The following is a 17,871-nucleotide window of genomic DNA, read 5'->3' on the forward strand; positions in this document are numbered from 1 at the left end:
TTCAAAAAATCGTTGATTCTTGAGGACGCAGGTTGTTCATTGTTCCCGAGGCAGCACACATCACTATGTGTGACACCCCGGGAACGACGAACTACAGCTTACCTGCGGCCGCCGGCAATGCGGAAGGAAGGAGGTGGGCGGGATGTTACAGCCGCTCATCTCCGCCCCTCCGCTTCTATTGGGCGGCCACTTAGTGACGCCGCTGTGACGCCGCACGAACCGCCCCCTTAGAAAGGAGGCGGTTTGCCGGCCACAGCGACGTCGCTAGGAAGGTAAGTATGTGTGACAGCTCCTAACGATATTGTGCGCCACGTGCTAGTCTTTTTCTGACTGAGCACTCCGCCCTAAGACCTGGCTGTGTTCATAACCATTATAGCAGGAGCCTAGCTGCCCATACATGGAGGTTTGTAGTCCAAATAGTGGCATTTTGCCCAGATAAGGATGTTTTTAACCTAGATAGTGGCATTTTAAGTTAGGTTCCCGGATTACAGAGATATACCTTGCCATTGGTCTCCGGGCTTACATGCATTGGCCAATACATAAACTAAATATCTCTCTTTTGCAGTAATGCAGTGCCATATTTTCCTTTGTACATTTTTGGCTTTTTCAGTGTGCGACTGTATGCATTTATAGTTACTATGTTTTTTCAGTTAGCACCTGTTCACATTTGTTGGATGTGCGGGTCAGTTTTTTGATACACAATGATGTTCCCACCTCTACATTTCACTGTTGGTAAGGTATTTATGGGGTGATATGCAGTGTCTTTTGGCCTCCAAATGCGGTGTATATTATGGCAAACAAAGAGTTAAATTTTGTTGTCATCTGGCCAGACTATATTAACTCAATATTTCACAGGCTTGTCTAAATGTAGTTGAGCAAAATGAGCTTGAACATGCTTTTTGTTCAGCAATGGAGTTTTGTGTTGTGAGTATGCATACAGGCCATGGAGGGTGGGTGCATTAATTATTGTTTTATTTGAACAATTGTATCTGCTGATTCCAAGTCTTTCTGTAGCTCTCCACCGGTGATTCTTGGCCCTTGGACAACTCTTCTGATAATTATTTTTGCTGTCTGATATCTTGTAGGTAGCACTTGGGCATGGCCCATTTATGGTGAATGATGATCTTTCTGGATTAGGGCCCTAACATGCTCACTGGAACCTTCAGTACTTTAGAAATTCGTCTGTAACCACTGCCATCAGAATGTTTTACAACAATAAAGTAGCAAGACAGCTCACTTGTTTTACTCATCATGAGATGTTTGTTGTGTAGCACCCTGGTAATGAGATACCTATTTATAGGCCATCAGTTAAACCAGCTGATATTATTTTTCACTAAATTGTGGGATTGCTTTATAATTATTCATTGTTTTCAGCTGGTGTCATGACTTTTCATTGCGTTTTGCATCTCTCTTTCTTCATGTGTCCAATACTTTTTCCCTGTATCATTCCACATAATTTAATTTATGGACATCTATGGTTTGATTTATTTGCCTTTGTAGATTGGATGGGTTGTTACTGACATCTGTTGAGAAATTTATGTCAATAGCACCTTTAGTAGTGTATTTGCTTACAAACGTGATGATGTGTTCATTACATATTTCATGCGCTGTGCATAGATTCAGTAGAGGAGGTACAAATCCCAGTGACCCTGATCCATAAAATTGAGAACTGGTAATCTGAGAACTAGCTACAAGACAGGGACAAAACGTGAGGGGATAGATCCCATTATCAAGACCCTGGCTTGGCTCCAAGTAAGCTTGCCTTGCTTGTCAAGGAACTGAGCCTGCTCTTATAATCCCTGGAAGGAATGGATCTGTCGGTCTTAAGGTGGCTTTACACGCTACGAAATCGCTAAAGCGATGTCATTGGGGTCACGGATTTTGTGACGCACATCCGGCTGCATTAGCGATGTCGTTGCGTGTGACACCTATTAGAGATTTTGAATCATTGCAAAAATGTTCAAAATCGGTGACATCCCCCCTAATCTCAATTATCGTTGCTGCTGCAGTAACGATGTTGTTCATTGTTCCTGCAGCAGCACACATCGCTATGTGTGACACCGCAGGAACGAGGAACCTCACTGTGAGGTAAATCCTGGGATATGAAGAGGAATTATGACTAGAAGTCATAATTGCTCTCATCACTCCCTGGCAGTGCCCCCCTCCCTTCTTGTGCTCAAATGTCCAGCATCTGTGAAGGTGTCACATCCCACTTACACCTCCAACAGCCATCTCCTCTGATATGGGGGCCGATGTGGCTGCCTACTGCCGTTCGTGTGAAACCTGTCAGAGAGTGGGGAAGGCGGGGCCACGCCCCAAAGCCCCACTGGTATCTCTGCCAATCATCGATGAGCCTTTCAGGAGGGTGGCTGTGGATCTGGTCGGCCCGCTGGCCATCCCCAGCAGCTCCGGGAAACGCTTCATACTGACGGTAGTGGACTATGCCACCCGGTACCCAGAAGCAGTGGCCTTGTCGTCCATTCGGGCTGACAAGGTGGCCACCGCATTGCTGGAGATTTTCTCCCGAGTGGGTTTTCCCCAGGAAATGCTCACTGACCGGGGGACCCAATTCATGTCCCAGCTGATGGAGACCCTCTGTAAGCAAGTCCAGGTGCGACATCTGGTGGCCAGCCCGTACCATCCACAGACTAATGGCCTGTGCGAGCGGTTCAATGGCACCTTAAAGCAGATGCTTAAGATGTTGGTCGACTCCCATGGGCGTGACTGGGAGCGGTATCTCCCACACCTGTTATTTGCTTACCGGGAGGTTCCACAGGCCTCAACAGGATTCTCACCGTTTGAGCTCCTGTACGGGCGACGTGTGCGGGGCCCCCTGGCTCTGGTGAAAGAGGCTTGGGAAGGGGATTTGGCCACCCCTGGAGTGTCGGTTATCGAGTGTGTCATGCGCTTCCGGGACAAAATGCAGGCCTTGACGCAACTGGTACACGACAATATGGCTCAAGCCCAGGCCGATCAGAAGCGTTGGTACGACCAGAACGCTTGTGAGAGGACCTACCAAGTGGGTCAAAAGGTGTGGGTACTGGTCCCCGTACCACAGGACAAGCTTCAGGCAGCCTGGGAAGGCCCATACCTCGTGTACCAGCAGCTCAACCCTGTGACGTACCTGGTCACCCTGGACCCTGCCCGTGGAAGGCGGAAGCCCTTCCATGTGAACATGATGAAGGCACATCATGAGCGGGAGGCATGTGCGCTCCCCGTGTGCAACCTGCCCGAGGAGGGAGAAGCGGAAACCCTCTTGGATATGCTAGCCCAGGTTAGGGCAGGCGGATCCATTGAGGATGTGGAGGTTGGCCACCAGCTCTTGGAGGACCAACGGTCCCAGCTGTGGGCCACCCTACACCCCTTCCGGGGGTTGTTTACCAACCAGCCCGGAAGGACTGACTTGGCTGTCCATCACGTGGACACTGGGGATCATCCCCCGATCCGGCGTTCAGCATATCGGGTCTCCCTGGAGGTGCAGCAACACATGCGCCAGGAGATTGACGAGATGCTGGAGCTGGGGGTGATCCAGGCATCCAACAGCGCTTGGGCCTCGCCTGTAGTCCTCGTCCCTAAGAAGGACCGAACCACTCGGTTCTGCGTGGACTACAGGGGGCTCAATGCGGTCACGGTCGCCGATGCGTACCCAATGCCACGCATCGATGACCTGCTCGATCAGTTGGCCGGGGCTCAGTACCTGACCATCATGGATCTGAGCCGGGGATATTGGCAGATCCCCCTGACTCGCAAGGCCAGGGAACGCTCTGCCTTTATTACCCCATTTGGACTGTACGAGTCCACGGTGATGCCATTCGGGATGAGGAATGCCCCTGCCACTTTCCAGCGGATGGTCAACCCCCTGCTCAAGGGACTTGAAGGGTACGCGGCCGCGTACCTGGATGACATTGCCGTCTTCAGTCCCACCTGGGAGGACCACCTAGAGCATCTAGCACAGGTGCTCAGGCGGATCCACCGGGCAGGTTTGACCATCAAGCCGGGAAAGTGTCAGCTGGCCATGAGCGAGGTCCAGTACCTCGGTCACCGGGTAGGTGGGGGAACGCTGAAGCCCGAGCCTGAGAAAGTGGAGGCCATCGCATCCTGGCCCACCCCCAGGACCAAGAAGCAGGTGATGTCCTTCTTGGGGACCGCTGGGTACTATAGGAGGTTTGTTCCATGCTATAGTAGCCTGGCAAAGCCCTTGACGGACCTCACCAAGAAGAAGCTGCCCTCTGCAGTCGATTGGACAGTGGACTGCGAGACAGCCTTCCGGGCCCTAAAGGACGCCCTGTCCAGCCCGCCCGTGCTACAGGCAGCCGACTTCACGCAGCCGTTTGTAGTACAGACCGACGCCAGTGACTTCGGCCTCGGTGCGGTGCTCAGCCAGGTGGACTCTGCGAGCCAAGAGCACCCAGTCTTGTACCTGAGCAGGAAGCTGTTACCAAGGGAAGTGGCCTATTCTACAATGGAGAAGGAGTGCCTGGCCATAGTGTGGGCCCTGCAGCGTCTGCAACCCTATCTATACGGGCGCCACTTCATCGTGGAGACGGACCACAATCCCCTCAGCTGGTTGCACACCGTCTCTGGGACGAATGGGCGATTGTTGCGATGGAGCCTTGCGCTCCAGCAATACGACTTCACCATTCGCCACCAAAGGGGCCGTGACCACGGTAACGCAGACGGGCTGTCCCGACAAGGAGAGGTCGCGGACGGGCGCACGGGGGAACACCGGAGTGTGCTGCCCCCTAGCGCCCTCAAAAGGGGGGAGGTGTGAGGTAAATCCTGGGATATGAAGAGGAATTATGACTAGAAGTCATAATTGCTCTCATCACTCCCTGGCAGTGCCCCCCTCCCTTCTTGTGCTCAAATGTCCAGCATCTGTGAAGGTGTCACATCCCACTTACACCTCCAACAGCCATCTCCTCTGATATGGAGATGAGATGATGTGAGGACAATGGACCCAGGATGACTCCCTGCCGTCACCCTGTAACAAGAGTTGTATCTCATTAGCAAGGCTTGGAAGTAGCCAGACAGAACGACTCCAGTAAAAAATGGTTCATATCTCGCAAGCCATATCTCCGATAAATATGGCAACCATAAAAATGGTGTTTGCGCAGGCGGACGATGCTGGCACACCTTTTTTATGGAAGGGGGAGCTTGGGAAATACCCCAGGCGTGATATCAGCCATATGGGAACTCGTAGACAGGTCATGAGTCCCCTCGTTCTGTAGCTAAATTCATAACTGTCACAATGAGAGCATTGGCGTCCGCCTACGACGCTCCCAGGCAAAGTTATGGCCCATATTCCATGTTGTGAATTTGTCCATAACTCCAACCAGGGGTGGAGCAGTGCTCCCTGTGAGGTCACTAAGGTAGGAGGGGACCTGGATTTGCCCAGGTTGATAACCCTACTTCGGCCATTTTCCAGTGTTCTTCTGCTCGGGGGCCTGGTTGGGAAAGACCTGTGAGGGAGTTCCTGGAAACCTGGTCTACAGCGCCCCCCTGTGGCCAGACACACAAGGTAACTGATGTAATTGTATACCTGTTTGTAACCCATGCTTTATCTGTAACTGTACTCTGACATATGTATATTCTGTAGATTCCCTATTGTATATATTGTAGTTTCTAGTGTGCTTTAGGCGATTAAATTATATAATTAATCTTGGGCTGTTCTGTTATCTCGATCTTGAATCCCACGTCCGTGTGTTCGGCTAATAGTTACCGTAAATCGGTTGGTGGCAGCGAGTTGTGCCAAGGATTATTGTGGGGAGGCCAGTGAGATTCGGGGAGAGTTTATATATTCCGCCCGCGGAGGTCGGGGGAATATATACCCTTCTCTCGCCGGGGGCCCTTCAATAATCGGCATAAGTAGTATAGCGGCCTCCTTGCTTATTGTCGGGCAATTCCATAATTGGCCTGACTATAAGAGGGGCGCTAGAGAGCGCGTCACGTGCTCTGTCTGTCGGTCGGGAGGTATAAAGGAGGGGGACGCCCCCTTGCTACCCCCCGATTGTGACGTACTGGTAGCCAGCGCGGGGGATTTCTGAGTGACCCCCCCCCCCCGGTGGTTTGTGACACTCACCTTACCTGCGGCCGCCTGCAATGAGGAAGGAAGGAGGTGGGCGGGATGTTCGTCCCGCTCATCTCCGCCCCTCCGCTTTGATTGGGTGGCCGCTTAGTGACGTCACTGTGACGCCAAACGAACCGTCCACTTAGAAAGGAGGCGGTTCGCCGGTCACAGCGACGTCGCTATGCAGGTAAGTAGTGTGACGGGTCCGCGCGATGTTGTGTGCCATGGGCAGCGATATGCATGTGACGCACAAACGATGGGGGCGGGTACGCACGCTAGCGATATCGGTAACAATATCGCAGCGTGTAAAGTACCCTTTAGTCTACCCACCCCAAAACAAATATTGAATTTTACTAAGTGACATCGCTAATGATCTCGTTAGCGATGTGACACGCCAGATCGCAGATGCAATCTGCCGAGATCGCACATACTGTAGGTCGTTTTTATAGCGGCGGTCACATGTGCGATCTCGGCAGATCGCATCTGCGATCTGGCGTGTCAAATCGCTAACGAGATTGCTAGCGATGTCGCAGTGTGTAAAGCACCCTTTACAATTATGAAAATTTGGACATTAGCCGTAATCTGTACTGAAATGAATCCATATTGATGTCACATTTATTTTCTCCATTAATTAATACTTTTCTAGGTAATGAGTGGGAGGTCAGTTCCTGGGGGAATTTAACTGAAAGGATCTACATTGTGGAGGCAGACGGTGAGTTATGTTCTAGATGGCTTGGTCTTTTGTAGCTGTAGTTTTACTGGTTTATACAATTTATAGATTAACGCTTATTACTTTTTTGTGGAAAAAATAGTAAAAAAAACAAACAAACAGCAATAACAATTTTTTTGGTCAATTTTGTTCCCTTTTGTGGCATTTGCTAAAAATTCTATGTTAACTACATTCTATTGGTTGATTCTTTTGCAGCAATTCTGCTTAAGGATATTTTTTACAGTAAATCATTTTTTAACCCCTTCATGACATTTGATTTACATGTATGTTACATGGGTGCGTGACTACTCGAGACATGGGCGAGGCTGGCTGTGTTAAAAAAATGACACCCGACTGTCAGAAATTATTCCAATTTTGGGAATTTAAAAGTCAATAGCAACCACGTCATCTAAGTGGTTGAAGCAGGATGTTCCATGTCTTTCACCCCAGATGCACTGCAATATGCTGTAACAGCACTTGAAAGTTCATAGATTTAAGCCTTGTAGGGGAACTTAAAGGGAACCTGTAACCAGGTTTTTCCTAGGGGGCGGTCCTGTCCGATGGGTGTCACGGCCCTTGGTCGGGACCTCCTCTCTTAGGCCCCTTTCACACGTCAGTGATTCTGGTACGTTTGTGCTTTTTTTTAAAACGTACCAGAATCACTGACATACGCAGACCCATTATAATGAATGGGTCTGCTCACACGTCAGTGATTTTTCACTGCATGTGTCTCCGTGCAGCGTACCCGCGTGTGCGTGATTGCCGCACAGAGACATGTCCATTTTTTTCTGGCATCACTGATGTCCCACGGACCACGTAGTGGTGTGGTCCGTGAAACACGTGCCAGAAAAAAACGTGCTTTTAAAATAATAAACATTTTAACTCACCCGGCGTCCAGCGATGTCCTCTGCAGCCCGTGCAGCTTGCTGCTTCTAAGCCGGCTCATTACTGTCGCGCATATTCATGATGCGCGACACAGCCGACCCGGAAGCAGCTGCTGCGGGGGTCAGCGCCGGCCGGATGGTGCACCGCGGGAGCGATCAGCACCATGGAGAGCGGGAGCGGGCGCAGGTGAGTTGATTACTAAGTGCAATCACGGGCCACGGAGAACGGAGCCCGGATTGCACTTAGACAACCCACGTGTGCCGTGATTCACGGCACACGCAGGGACATGTGCGTGTTTTACACGCCAGTGAAAAACATCAGTGTTTTTCCCTGACGTGTGAAACGGGCCTTATTGCGATCGCCATCCTCCTGCCTAGCTCAGTGTACATGACACATCTTGCATCATTCACACAGTGCCCTCAATGATGCTCCTGTGCATGCGCACTTTTATGTGCCTTGCTGCGGGCAGAGCAAAGTACTATAGTGCGCAGGCATAAAGAAAGGTCAAAGATCGTCTGCGCATGTGAACTACAGTACTTTGATTTGCCCTCAGCTGGGCAAATCAAAGTGCGCATGCGCAGGAGCGCAATGGAGTTCTTTCTGTGAATAGCGCAGGATGCGTCATGCACATGTTGCTGGGCAGGAGGAGAGTGATCACACAAGATTGAGCAGGCGCCAGACCGAGAGCAGCGACACCCATCTTCTGTGATCACAGTTCTCCTGCCCAGCCCCCGTCCATGACGCATCCGGCGTCATTCCCACTGAGGCCTCCATTGTGCTAATGCGCAAACGCTCTTTGCGCCTGGCTGAAGGCAGATCAGAGTATTGCAGTGCGCATGCGTGGGCGGTCTTTGACCTTTTCTCGCACCTGCGCATTAAAGTACTTTGCTCTGCCCTCAGCCGGGCAGATCACAGTGCACATGCACAAAAGTGCAATGGAGCACTCTCTGTGAAGGACACGTCAGGCACACGGGGCTGGGCATGAGGACGGAGATCGCAGAAGATGGAGGAGGCGCTGGATTGAAACCAGCAACGCCCATCGGACCGGACCGCCCCCCTGGATGAGTATAATAAAGGTGTTTTTTATGTTATACAGATCGGCTTGGATTCTTATATACAGTATTCTAGAACACTGTATATACGGGCTCACTGGTGGTGGCCACAGGCTATAAGGGAAAAAAATGGCGACAGGTCCCCTTTACAGAAATGTAAAAAGAATATATATATATATATATATATATATATATATATATATATATATAACTTCCCTTTCTTAAATAAAAAAATATGTAAAAATAAGAATTAATTTTTATTGGCATTATTGTGTCTGTAAAGGTAGGAACTGTAAAATATAATTTTATCATGGATAGTGAACACCATAAAAAATTGCCAGATTTGCTGTTTTTGAGTCATTTAACAAAAAAAAGATTGTATAGAAATGAGCAAAAGTTAATAGTACACAAAAATGTACAGCACACTACACAAAAAAGTCTTTACCAAGCTACATGGATGAAAATATAAAAAAAAGTTATGGGTCTCAGAATAAGGCAAAAAAAACTTTTTCTGTTTAAGTTATTTAATTTGTACAATTGGTAAAGGATAAAAGATTATTATAAATTTGAGATTGCTGTAATTTTACAGAGCTACAGAAAAAGGGAAACTTGTCATTTGTACTGTACTGTGACTACTGTAAAAACGTAACCTCAAAATCAGTGGCAGAATTGCTGGTTTTTGATAGTTTGGTTTTTATATTCCACCTCAGGAATATTTTTTCCTGCATTTCAGTGCATGATATGTAATAGTAAATGTAGACCTTAAAAACTGCCAAGTCCTCACTATGTAATGTCACAAAAGAATAACAGTAAAAGTTATAGCTCTTGAAAGGTGGGCATAAAAAAGCAAAAAACTTTACAAAAAAAGAGAAAACTGGACATGACCTGGTTTATATCCAGTTCATATAATAGAATAGCACCAAATTTCTATAAGCTCTACTTGTATGATTGCTGATGTGAAACTTTTAGCTTACTGAGGACTAAAGGGGGTGTTACACACAGCGATATCGCTAGCGAGCGTAACCGCCCCCGTCGGTTGTGCGTCAATGGCAAATTACTGCCCATGGCGCACAAGAACGCTAGGCCCCGTCACACGGACTTACCTGGCTAGTGACGTCGCTGTGTCCGGCAAACCGCCTCCTTTCTAAGGGGCGGTTCGTGCGGCGTCACAGCGACGTCACTAAGCGGCCGCCCAATAGAAGCGGAGGGGCGGAGATGAGCGGCCGTAACATCCCGCCCACCGCCTTCCTTTCGCATTGCCGGCAGCTGCAGGTAAGCTGTAGTTCGTTGTTCCAGAGGAGTCACACACGGCGATGTGTGCTGCCTTGGGAACGACGAACAACCTGCAACCTCTACAATCAATGATATTTTGAAAATGAACAACGTGTCAACGATGAATGATTTGGTGAGTGTTTTCCATCGTTAACACTCACTCATTGCTGTCACACGCAACGACGTCGCTAACTATGCCGGATGTGCGTCACGGAATCTGTGACCCCGGTGATATATCGTTAGATACATCGTTGCGTGTGACAGCAACGAGCGAGTGTTAACGATGGAAAATACCAAATCGTCCATCGTTGACACGTCATTCATTTTCATAATATCGTTGATTGTAGAGGTCGCAGGTTGTTCGTCGTTCCCGAGGCAGCACACATTGCTGTGTGTGACACCTCGGGAATGACGAACCTGCGGCCGCCGGCAATGCGGAAGCAAGGAGGTGGGCGGCATGTTACAGCCGCTCATCTCTGCCCCTCCGCTTCTATTGGACGGCCGCTTAGTGACGCCGCACAAACCGCCCCCTTAGAAAGGAGGCGGTTCGCCGGACACAGCGACGTCGCTAGCCAGGTAAGTCCGTGTGACGGCTCCAAACGATGTTGTGCGCCACGGGCAGCGATTTCCCGTGACGCACAACCGACGGGAGTGGTTACACTCGTTAGCGATATCGCTTGCGATATCGCTGCGTGTGACACCCCCTTAAGAGGTTTTTCCAATGCAGTTTGTTTAAAAAACAAACAAACTGTGCCTTACTCACTCTCCCTGGGTCCAGCGCTGAGTCTTTGGTGCTGCTCCTGGTGTCGTTGTCTCCCACACTGAAGTCACGTTGATATCACCATAGCCAATCAAATTAAAGCAGGAGATTTGCGACCCTGTATTTATAAGAAAGCACGGTAGTCTAGAATGTTCACTTGCCATTCATAAAAGTTTTTATCTAAATTATTTTTCAAGTATACAAAAATAGTGAATAATTGAAATGGATATTCACCGTAAATTACAAACCTTCATAATGTCCAATCATTTTCCTAGAATCAGTGTCCATATTTCTCTAGCGTTTCATTGGGGGACACAGGACCATGGGTTATGCTGCTGTCACTAGGAGGCTGACACTAAGTAAACAGAAAAAGTTAGCTCCTCCCCAGCAGTATAACCCCTGAGCCGGAGGCGGGCTCAATCAGTTTTTTGCTTAGTGTCGTAGGAGGCTGATGTGGGCCGACTGGGCCCCCTTCAGCCACTTGATTTTTTGCGTATATTTTTTCATTTTTTCTCTCGGCGACGCTCGTCGCTCTCATCTGTGGTAATTCTCTTTTTCTACAGGTATCGTTTCTCTACCTCAGCTCTCGCAGCCCGTGTGGGTACCACTCCCCTGGGTCGCAGAGGCTTGAGTCGTCGGGCCCTCTCCCCCGTCCAATTCCACGGTACCACTCCCGGGTTGGCACGCGGGGCTGAACTTTACTGAGCACCCCCTATTCACCCTGCGGTATCACCCCAAAGGGTGCAAGGGGCATACAGCAGGGACTGGACCTCGCAGCGCGTCTGGATTGTATGATGGGGCCCGCAGCGCTGCTACACTTCAGAGGGGCTTCCTCCCCCCACCGGCGTCCACCTCCCTGCCTGCCTGCCTGCCTCATTCTTCTCCTGCTGCCGCAGCCAGTCATCCGGTGTGCGGAGCACAGGGGCACGGGTGCAGAGCTCCACGCCTGCACACTGGCAGATGCGACGCCGCCCTTCAGGTAGGACACCCTCTCCTACCTTCTCCCGGGCGGATGCAATCTTTAGGCCCCGGTCCGGGCCTACTCACCGGACGCCCCCACGTCCCCAACCGGTCATCGGGCGGCTGCTAAAATTTAGGCCCCGGTCTGGGCCTAGTCGCCTGGCACCCCGGCCACGTCCGCGGAGATCCCTGCCGACATCCGAGGTCGGGAGGGTCCGCATCGCCGCTGCGCCGCCGCCGCTTCGTGAGTGGGTCCGCCGGCGCTGCCTCTGCCCGCGGCGGCAGCTTCCAAATTTAGTCCCCGGTCTGGGCCTAGCCGCCTGGCACCCCGGCCACGTCCGCGGAGCTCCCTGCCGACATCCGAGGTCGGGGGGATCCGCATCGCTACTGCGCCGCCGCCGCATCGCTACTGCGCCGCCGCCGCTTCGTGAGTGGGTCCGCCGGCGCTGCGTCTGCCCGCGGCGGCAGCTTCAAAATTTAGTCCCCGGCTTCGGCCCTGTCTTCGGCGTCCCAGGCCCGCCTCCCGCGCAGCGCTATTGGCCGCCGGCCTCTCTGCCTCCGCCCTCCGCTCTGCTCCAGGCATCACTAGGGGGGTGGTGGATAGTTTTTCCCGCTCTCTTGGGTCCGCCTCCAGCCCCCTCAGCGTCCATTTTAAATAAAAAAAAAAAAAAAAAAAGAGGATCAGGGCAGACTCCTGATCTGCGGATTGCTGAGGCTGCAGCATCCCTTATCAGGGAAAAATGGGCCCAAAAATAGCCACAATTTTTAACGATAGTAGGTTTTTTATGTTCATGGGTTGAGTTATTACTATATATGTAGATTGAGTTTATTAACTCTTACAGGTCTCAGCTTGAGATATTTGTTTTTGGACCGGTAAGCTCAGGTCTACGCTTCCCTCAATTGTTTTTTACATCCACCGCAGCCACTGGCACTGCACGCCCCTGCTCCCCGCCCCTGCCGAATAGTTGGCGCCTGGCTCTGGCTAAATCCCCTCGCTGGCGTCCCTCGGGTTGGTGCGCATGCTTGCGTCCCTGGCCGACGCTCTGTCAGATCATCCACAGGACTGGCGCAATCCCCTCGGGGAGGTGAGTCCCATACCAGGGGCCGGTTCCTCTGCCGGAAGCGGACCCGCCAGGTCTCATCTTCTGCGGCCCCCCAGGTTTCACCTTAATCCCCGGTCCAGACTGCCTGTCCTTCGGTAGCCTTTCGACCTCTCGGGTGATGGCCCAGGCGTTCCACCTCTGGTGAACTCCGAGCAGGACCTGGATGTTTTTGCCGCATGACAAGTAGCCTGCTAGGAATGGTGAGTCAAGCCGTAAGGCTACGGACAGCCCTCTTCTCTCTGTGCACGCAGGTCTCCTTTAAGACATTTGGAGCGGACCCTTGATGTAATCAGTGGACATCCAGAGTTCGCCGAGTTACCGCGTGATCACTGACAACAACCGGACACGAAGTTTACCAGCGGTAAGTCTTGTCAGTATCATTATGCCTTTCTCCAAGAGGGTTTTCGGACAAAATGGGCATGCTACACTGGAGTCGCTGTTTGATCACGAACAGCAACTAGACACTGCGTTTCCAGCGGTAAGTCGTGTTATTGCCATTATCATTCCCCCAAAGGGCTCCGGAGAGAGGGGGCATGTCATCTTGAAGAGACGAATGTGGCGGGCCCCTGCGGTTTACAGGGGACATCCAGAGTTCGCCGTGCTGACTGCGTGAGCATGGTTATTTCCCAGGCACGATGTTTACCAGTGGTAAGTCCCTTTACTTGTCATTACCCCTTCTCGAAGGGGGGCTCCGAAAGGAAGAGGCGCGCTACCCTGTAATCGACCCGCCTGGGTTCCTTCTGGCTTCTCGTCCCTAACGTGACGCTCCGCAGGGTCTCCGCGGACACCCTACGCGGCGGACCACGTTCCACCTATGCCGACCCTGGACTGGTTATCTTCCGTGAGTACCCTCTCTTCACAGACCTGGGTCTGACTGCGGCTCGGCCTGAGCCTCTAGCATCGGTGTGTACACCCGTCGAGACCTCTGACTCAGGATTAGGAACTGGAATCGACGTCTAAGGAGTCGCTGACTTCCCTTCCGACTGTACGAGAACGCCCTTCGGAGATGGGCGGGGCCAGTTGCTCCCCTAGGCTACGTCAGGGTAGAGTACTTCTCTCCACTAGGCTACGTAAGGGAAGAGTACATCTCTTCCCGGCATTGGCCAGACGCATCAGGATCGTCCCCCTACAGCTAGGTCCCAGTCCGTTCACGCCGCACCCGTCAGGGCGCCTCTATCCCTCCAACAGTCCCTCCGCCTCGCGGGACAGTGGGCCGTTCCAGTTTTTTAAGAGCGCTTGCAGGGATCACTGTCCCTGCGCATACTACGCTACAGGGCTGCTAGGTTCACTCCGCCCAGAAACGACCTAGAGGACCAGAGTTCTCCCTTCAAGGGCCCGCGCTTGAGGTTTAGACCGTCATCATCACTTTTCGCTACTAGGGTAGCTGAGCTACCGGAGGGAGTCCTCTCAGATCCCTACCCGGTAGATCATCTCTTAGGCACGGTATCGAGCCCGTCCACGGGTAGCTACTCCTCACGCAGGAGTAGTTTTCTACCGGGCACAGAGTCCCGCGTACCCTTTGCCATCCGCGCCCGTTTTTTTCCATCAGTTTTGCTATGCGAGCCCTCGGCAGTCTGTGGCGGGAATAGTGGCGGTGCACTTACCAGATTCATCCTTGACTCTCCAGCGGACCACTCTGAAGAACGGAGTCAGGAAGGTTCCGTCTTCGTGGGGGACTCGCCAATCCCCTCCTTGCGGACCAGTTTTCACAACCATCCCTTGAAGCTCCCCTTCCTCCTCTGGAGCGTGTTATCAACCGTCACCAGTCTCCCGTGCTAGGGTATCCTTCTCCCCTCCGGTTAGCCCGGTTTACAATTTATTCTCTTGGTCGGGGTGGCCCATTCAGGTTCCACTCGGACCATGCCACAGCGGTGACGTGCATCATCCTCCAGGGAGATGCAGGGAGTGTCATGGCAAGGGAAGAAGCCTAGAAGATCTTCCTCTGGGACAGGTCTCTTCACTCGCTAATCTCGGCTCCACATACCTAGCGTGGACGTTTGGACGGCCGATTCTCTCGGCAAGAAGGACCTCGCTTAGGCAAATGGCTCTTCAACAGGGAAGTCACCAGCCAGTTCCCCGGCGAAGGAAGATCTCCAGTCGTGGTCCTATTGGTCTTGCGATCCCACTTTCAGGTCAATGGGGCATCGTGGGTGCCACCTGCTCTGGACTAGGTGACGATGCCCTCGACCGGTCGTGAAGCCTATTCAGGCTCTTGTGCGTCTTCCCGCGGTTTCCCATGATCTTGAGGGTTCTCAAGATGGACCAGGGCAGAGGAAGGCTCTGGAGTAGCCCAGGTGAGCATAGTTCACATATCTTGCTCAACTCCTTGCAGATGCCCCGTGACTCCTTCCAGACCGCCCAGTTCATCCGTGTCGGGGCCCCTCTCTTCTACCAGGACTCAGAAGTCCCAAGTCCAACGGGCTCACCAGTGGATCCCGGGTTCTGGCTCGGTCAGGTCTGTTGTCAAGAAGATTGCAGACAAATGGTGAGGGCTGGGGAGTCCAGTTTTCCTCGAGGATTTAATTCCACTCGTACAGAGCTCCCCCGGTGGTATGAGGAGCACATCTTCCCTTCTCCTCTCTCTCCCTCCCCTCCTTCTTGCTGGCCTTCTTCCAGTCAGTTCTGGATGCGGCACTCTCGCGTTTCCCTGTATCGACCAGGTGGCTGCTCGATTGTTCGGGTTTTCGGAGTCCTCTCACTTTCCGTCCTTCGATCACGGCCTCCACTCAGGGAAGTGTCCATCTGGCTCGGCGGTATCTTCGGTCACTAGAAACGTGGGACCTTAATCCAGTGATGGTTTCGCTTCAGAGTACTCTTTTTCCCTGCTCCCACCTGTTTTGATAGGTGGGCTCCTCGTGGCCGTCTTTTGGTTACGGACGGCATCAGGGCGGGCAGCCCTCTTATCGCCTTTCCCCCTTTTCCGGCTCCTCTAGCAGGACAAGGGGGTGCTCCGGCAGAACCCTTCGTTCTGTCCAAGGCAGCTTGCTGTTTCTTCCAGAAGAGGAGTTTAGGTTTCAGTGTTCAGTTCTAGTCTCCTCTCTCAGCCAAAATGAGGGCCTAGTTCGTTCCAGGGCTGGTACGAGCCCTCAGTCTTTTAGGTCTGCAGGACACCACTTTTCGGTTACACCGACAGTCAGTCCATCCTTCCACCTGTTCCCAAGAGGCGCATGCCGGCGCCAAGGGCCATAATTTCACATTGATCCATTCCTCCATATGGTTAGGCTATCGCACGAAGGACGGACTTCCGCCGCGGTCTACCGAGCAAGGGATACCCCTTGGCCGGATGGACTTCAGACGTCGACTGGCCAGGTCCCCTGGGTCGCCACCTGATCTAGTCGGCATACCTTTACTAGTTTTGACCAGGGTCACACCCAAGCTTCGGTAGAGCCCAGTCTTGGCGTAAGGTTTGCGGGCGGCAGTCGCACACCTGTATCAAGGTAGGTGCTTGTAGGTCTGGGTCAAGCCCGACAGGGGGAAGCGGCTCCTTCCTATCTCTGGTGATGGTTCTCTTCCCACCCAGGGACTGCTTTTGGACGTCCCATGGTCCTGTGTCCCCCAATGAAACGCTAGAGAAAGAAGGATTTTTGTGTACGCACCGTAAAATCTCTTTCTCTGAGTCTTCATTGGGGGACACAGCACCCACCCTGCTTGTGTTTCTTGTTATATATTACCTGCCGGTTACCCCAGTGGCCATATTCCCATGCCACTGGGCACACGACTAATGATCATAGTTTTTACCTTGTTTTATCCAGGATTGTTTGGTTCTCCTCCTACTGCTTGTGCACTAAACTGATTGAGCCCGCCTCCGGCTCAGGGGTTATACTGCTGGGGAGGAGCTAACTTTTTCTGTTTACTTAGTGTCAGCCTCCTAGTGACAGCAGCATAACCCATGGTCCTGTGTCCCCCAATGAAGACTCAGAGAAAGAGATTTTACGGTGAGTACACAAAAATCCTTCTTTTCAGTATTGCACAGATAGCAGTTAATTTGTATGGAGTTGTTCAGGTCCACACTAGCGGGCTGCCGCGGTGGCGTCAGACTCTGTTCACATTGCAGTGTCCTTCTAAGGTCTTCTAGTTGTTCAGCCTCAGTCGGGTGTTGGCTGAGTCTTTTCCAGTACTTTCCAGTCGTGCAGGAGTTAATTCGTGTGGAGCTATTGGAGACTCAGGTTGCTAATTCCTATTCAGCACTCCTCCCTATTTAAGCCTGGGGAGTCTGTTTGTTTGCTGTCGATCATAGCTTCGGGATATGCTCCTGCGATTCCGGTCTTGGTAGCGAACCTATTTGTGGTGACCTGTAGTTTGCTGTTTGTCTGGTGTGGAAGTTTTCCTGTTGTGCGTTTACTTCCTTCCTTATTTTATTCCCTCTCATACTTGTATTGTCTCTCCTTTGCGTTTGTGTGCAGTGTGTACGAGTTTTGTTTTTTTTTTCCCTGTCCGTATTGTTTGTGAAGCTTTTTACGGTCTCTCCAGTCCACCCCAAGGGTGGGGGAAAGGGGAAGTAAAAACAGGGCCCGGACAGGAGTCAAGGTCATGCTGAGAGCTCAGACCTGGCTACCATCAAGCCTACCTCTGAGATCAGGGACAGTGCAGAGACCCCAGTCTAAGTTCGCAGCATTGGTTTCCCTGTTTGGTCATTTTATACCCCATGATATAATGTGAGCTAACATGTTGCGCCTGTTATGGGGGTCTACCCCATTTTTCAACGATGCATGTGGCACGATTTGGGACTGTATATTAGAAAAGTGAAGCCCTGAACCCTGTAGAGTTATATGATGAAATTAATTTACAAAGTGTTGTATAAGGGGATTCAAGATTATTCAGTATTTCTCCTCTTTTTATAGGCAGTGGATGGAGGACAGCCATGTTGATCCTAAGCCCCTTCACATTTATACTGGGGATGATCATACTTGTACTGAATGTCCGTGTCAACAAGTAAGTCTAGCTTGAAGATGTCCTGTTACCAGGCCTAAAGTGGCCAGAATTTGCTCTTACTTTATTCCTACTCCCGTGAGTTTTCCATTTTTTTATTCTTAAAAATCTGCCTTAGGCTAATTTCACACATC

The 17,871-nt window shown here is 51.5% G+C and overlaps 1 protein-coding gene across 1 annotated transcript in view; it reads left to right on the top strand.

Annotated features, from left to right (window-relative positions):
* The window catches only part of LOC142255557 (uncharacterized), a 76,150-nt gene that overhangs the window by 53,629 nt on the left and 4,650 nt on the right, over positions 1–17,871 (top strand). The window contains exons 4-5 of the mRNA XM_075327069.1: positions 6,714–6,779; positions 17,650–17,740. Coding sequence (XP_075183184.1) covers positions 6,714–6,779; positions 17,650–17,740 — 157 coding nt within the window. The remainder of the gene's footprint in view (positions 1–6,713; positions 6,780–17,649; positions 17,741–17,871) is intronic.

The sequence above is a fragment of the Anomaloglossus baeobatrachus genome, chromosome 1, assembly GCF_048569485.1.
Source record: "Anomaloglossus baeobatrachus isolate aAnoBae1 chromosome 1, aAnoBae1.hap1, whole genome shotgun sequence".
In the NCBI taxonomy this organism is placed as follows: domain Eukaryota; kingdom Metazoa; phylum Chordata; class Amphibia; order Anura; family Aromobatidae; genus Anomaloglossus; species Anomaloglossus baeobatrachus.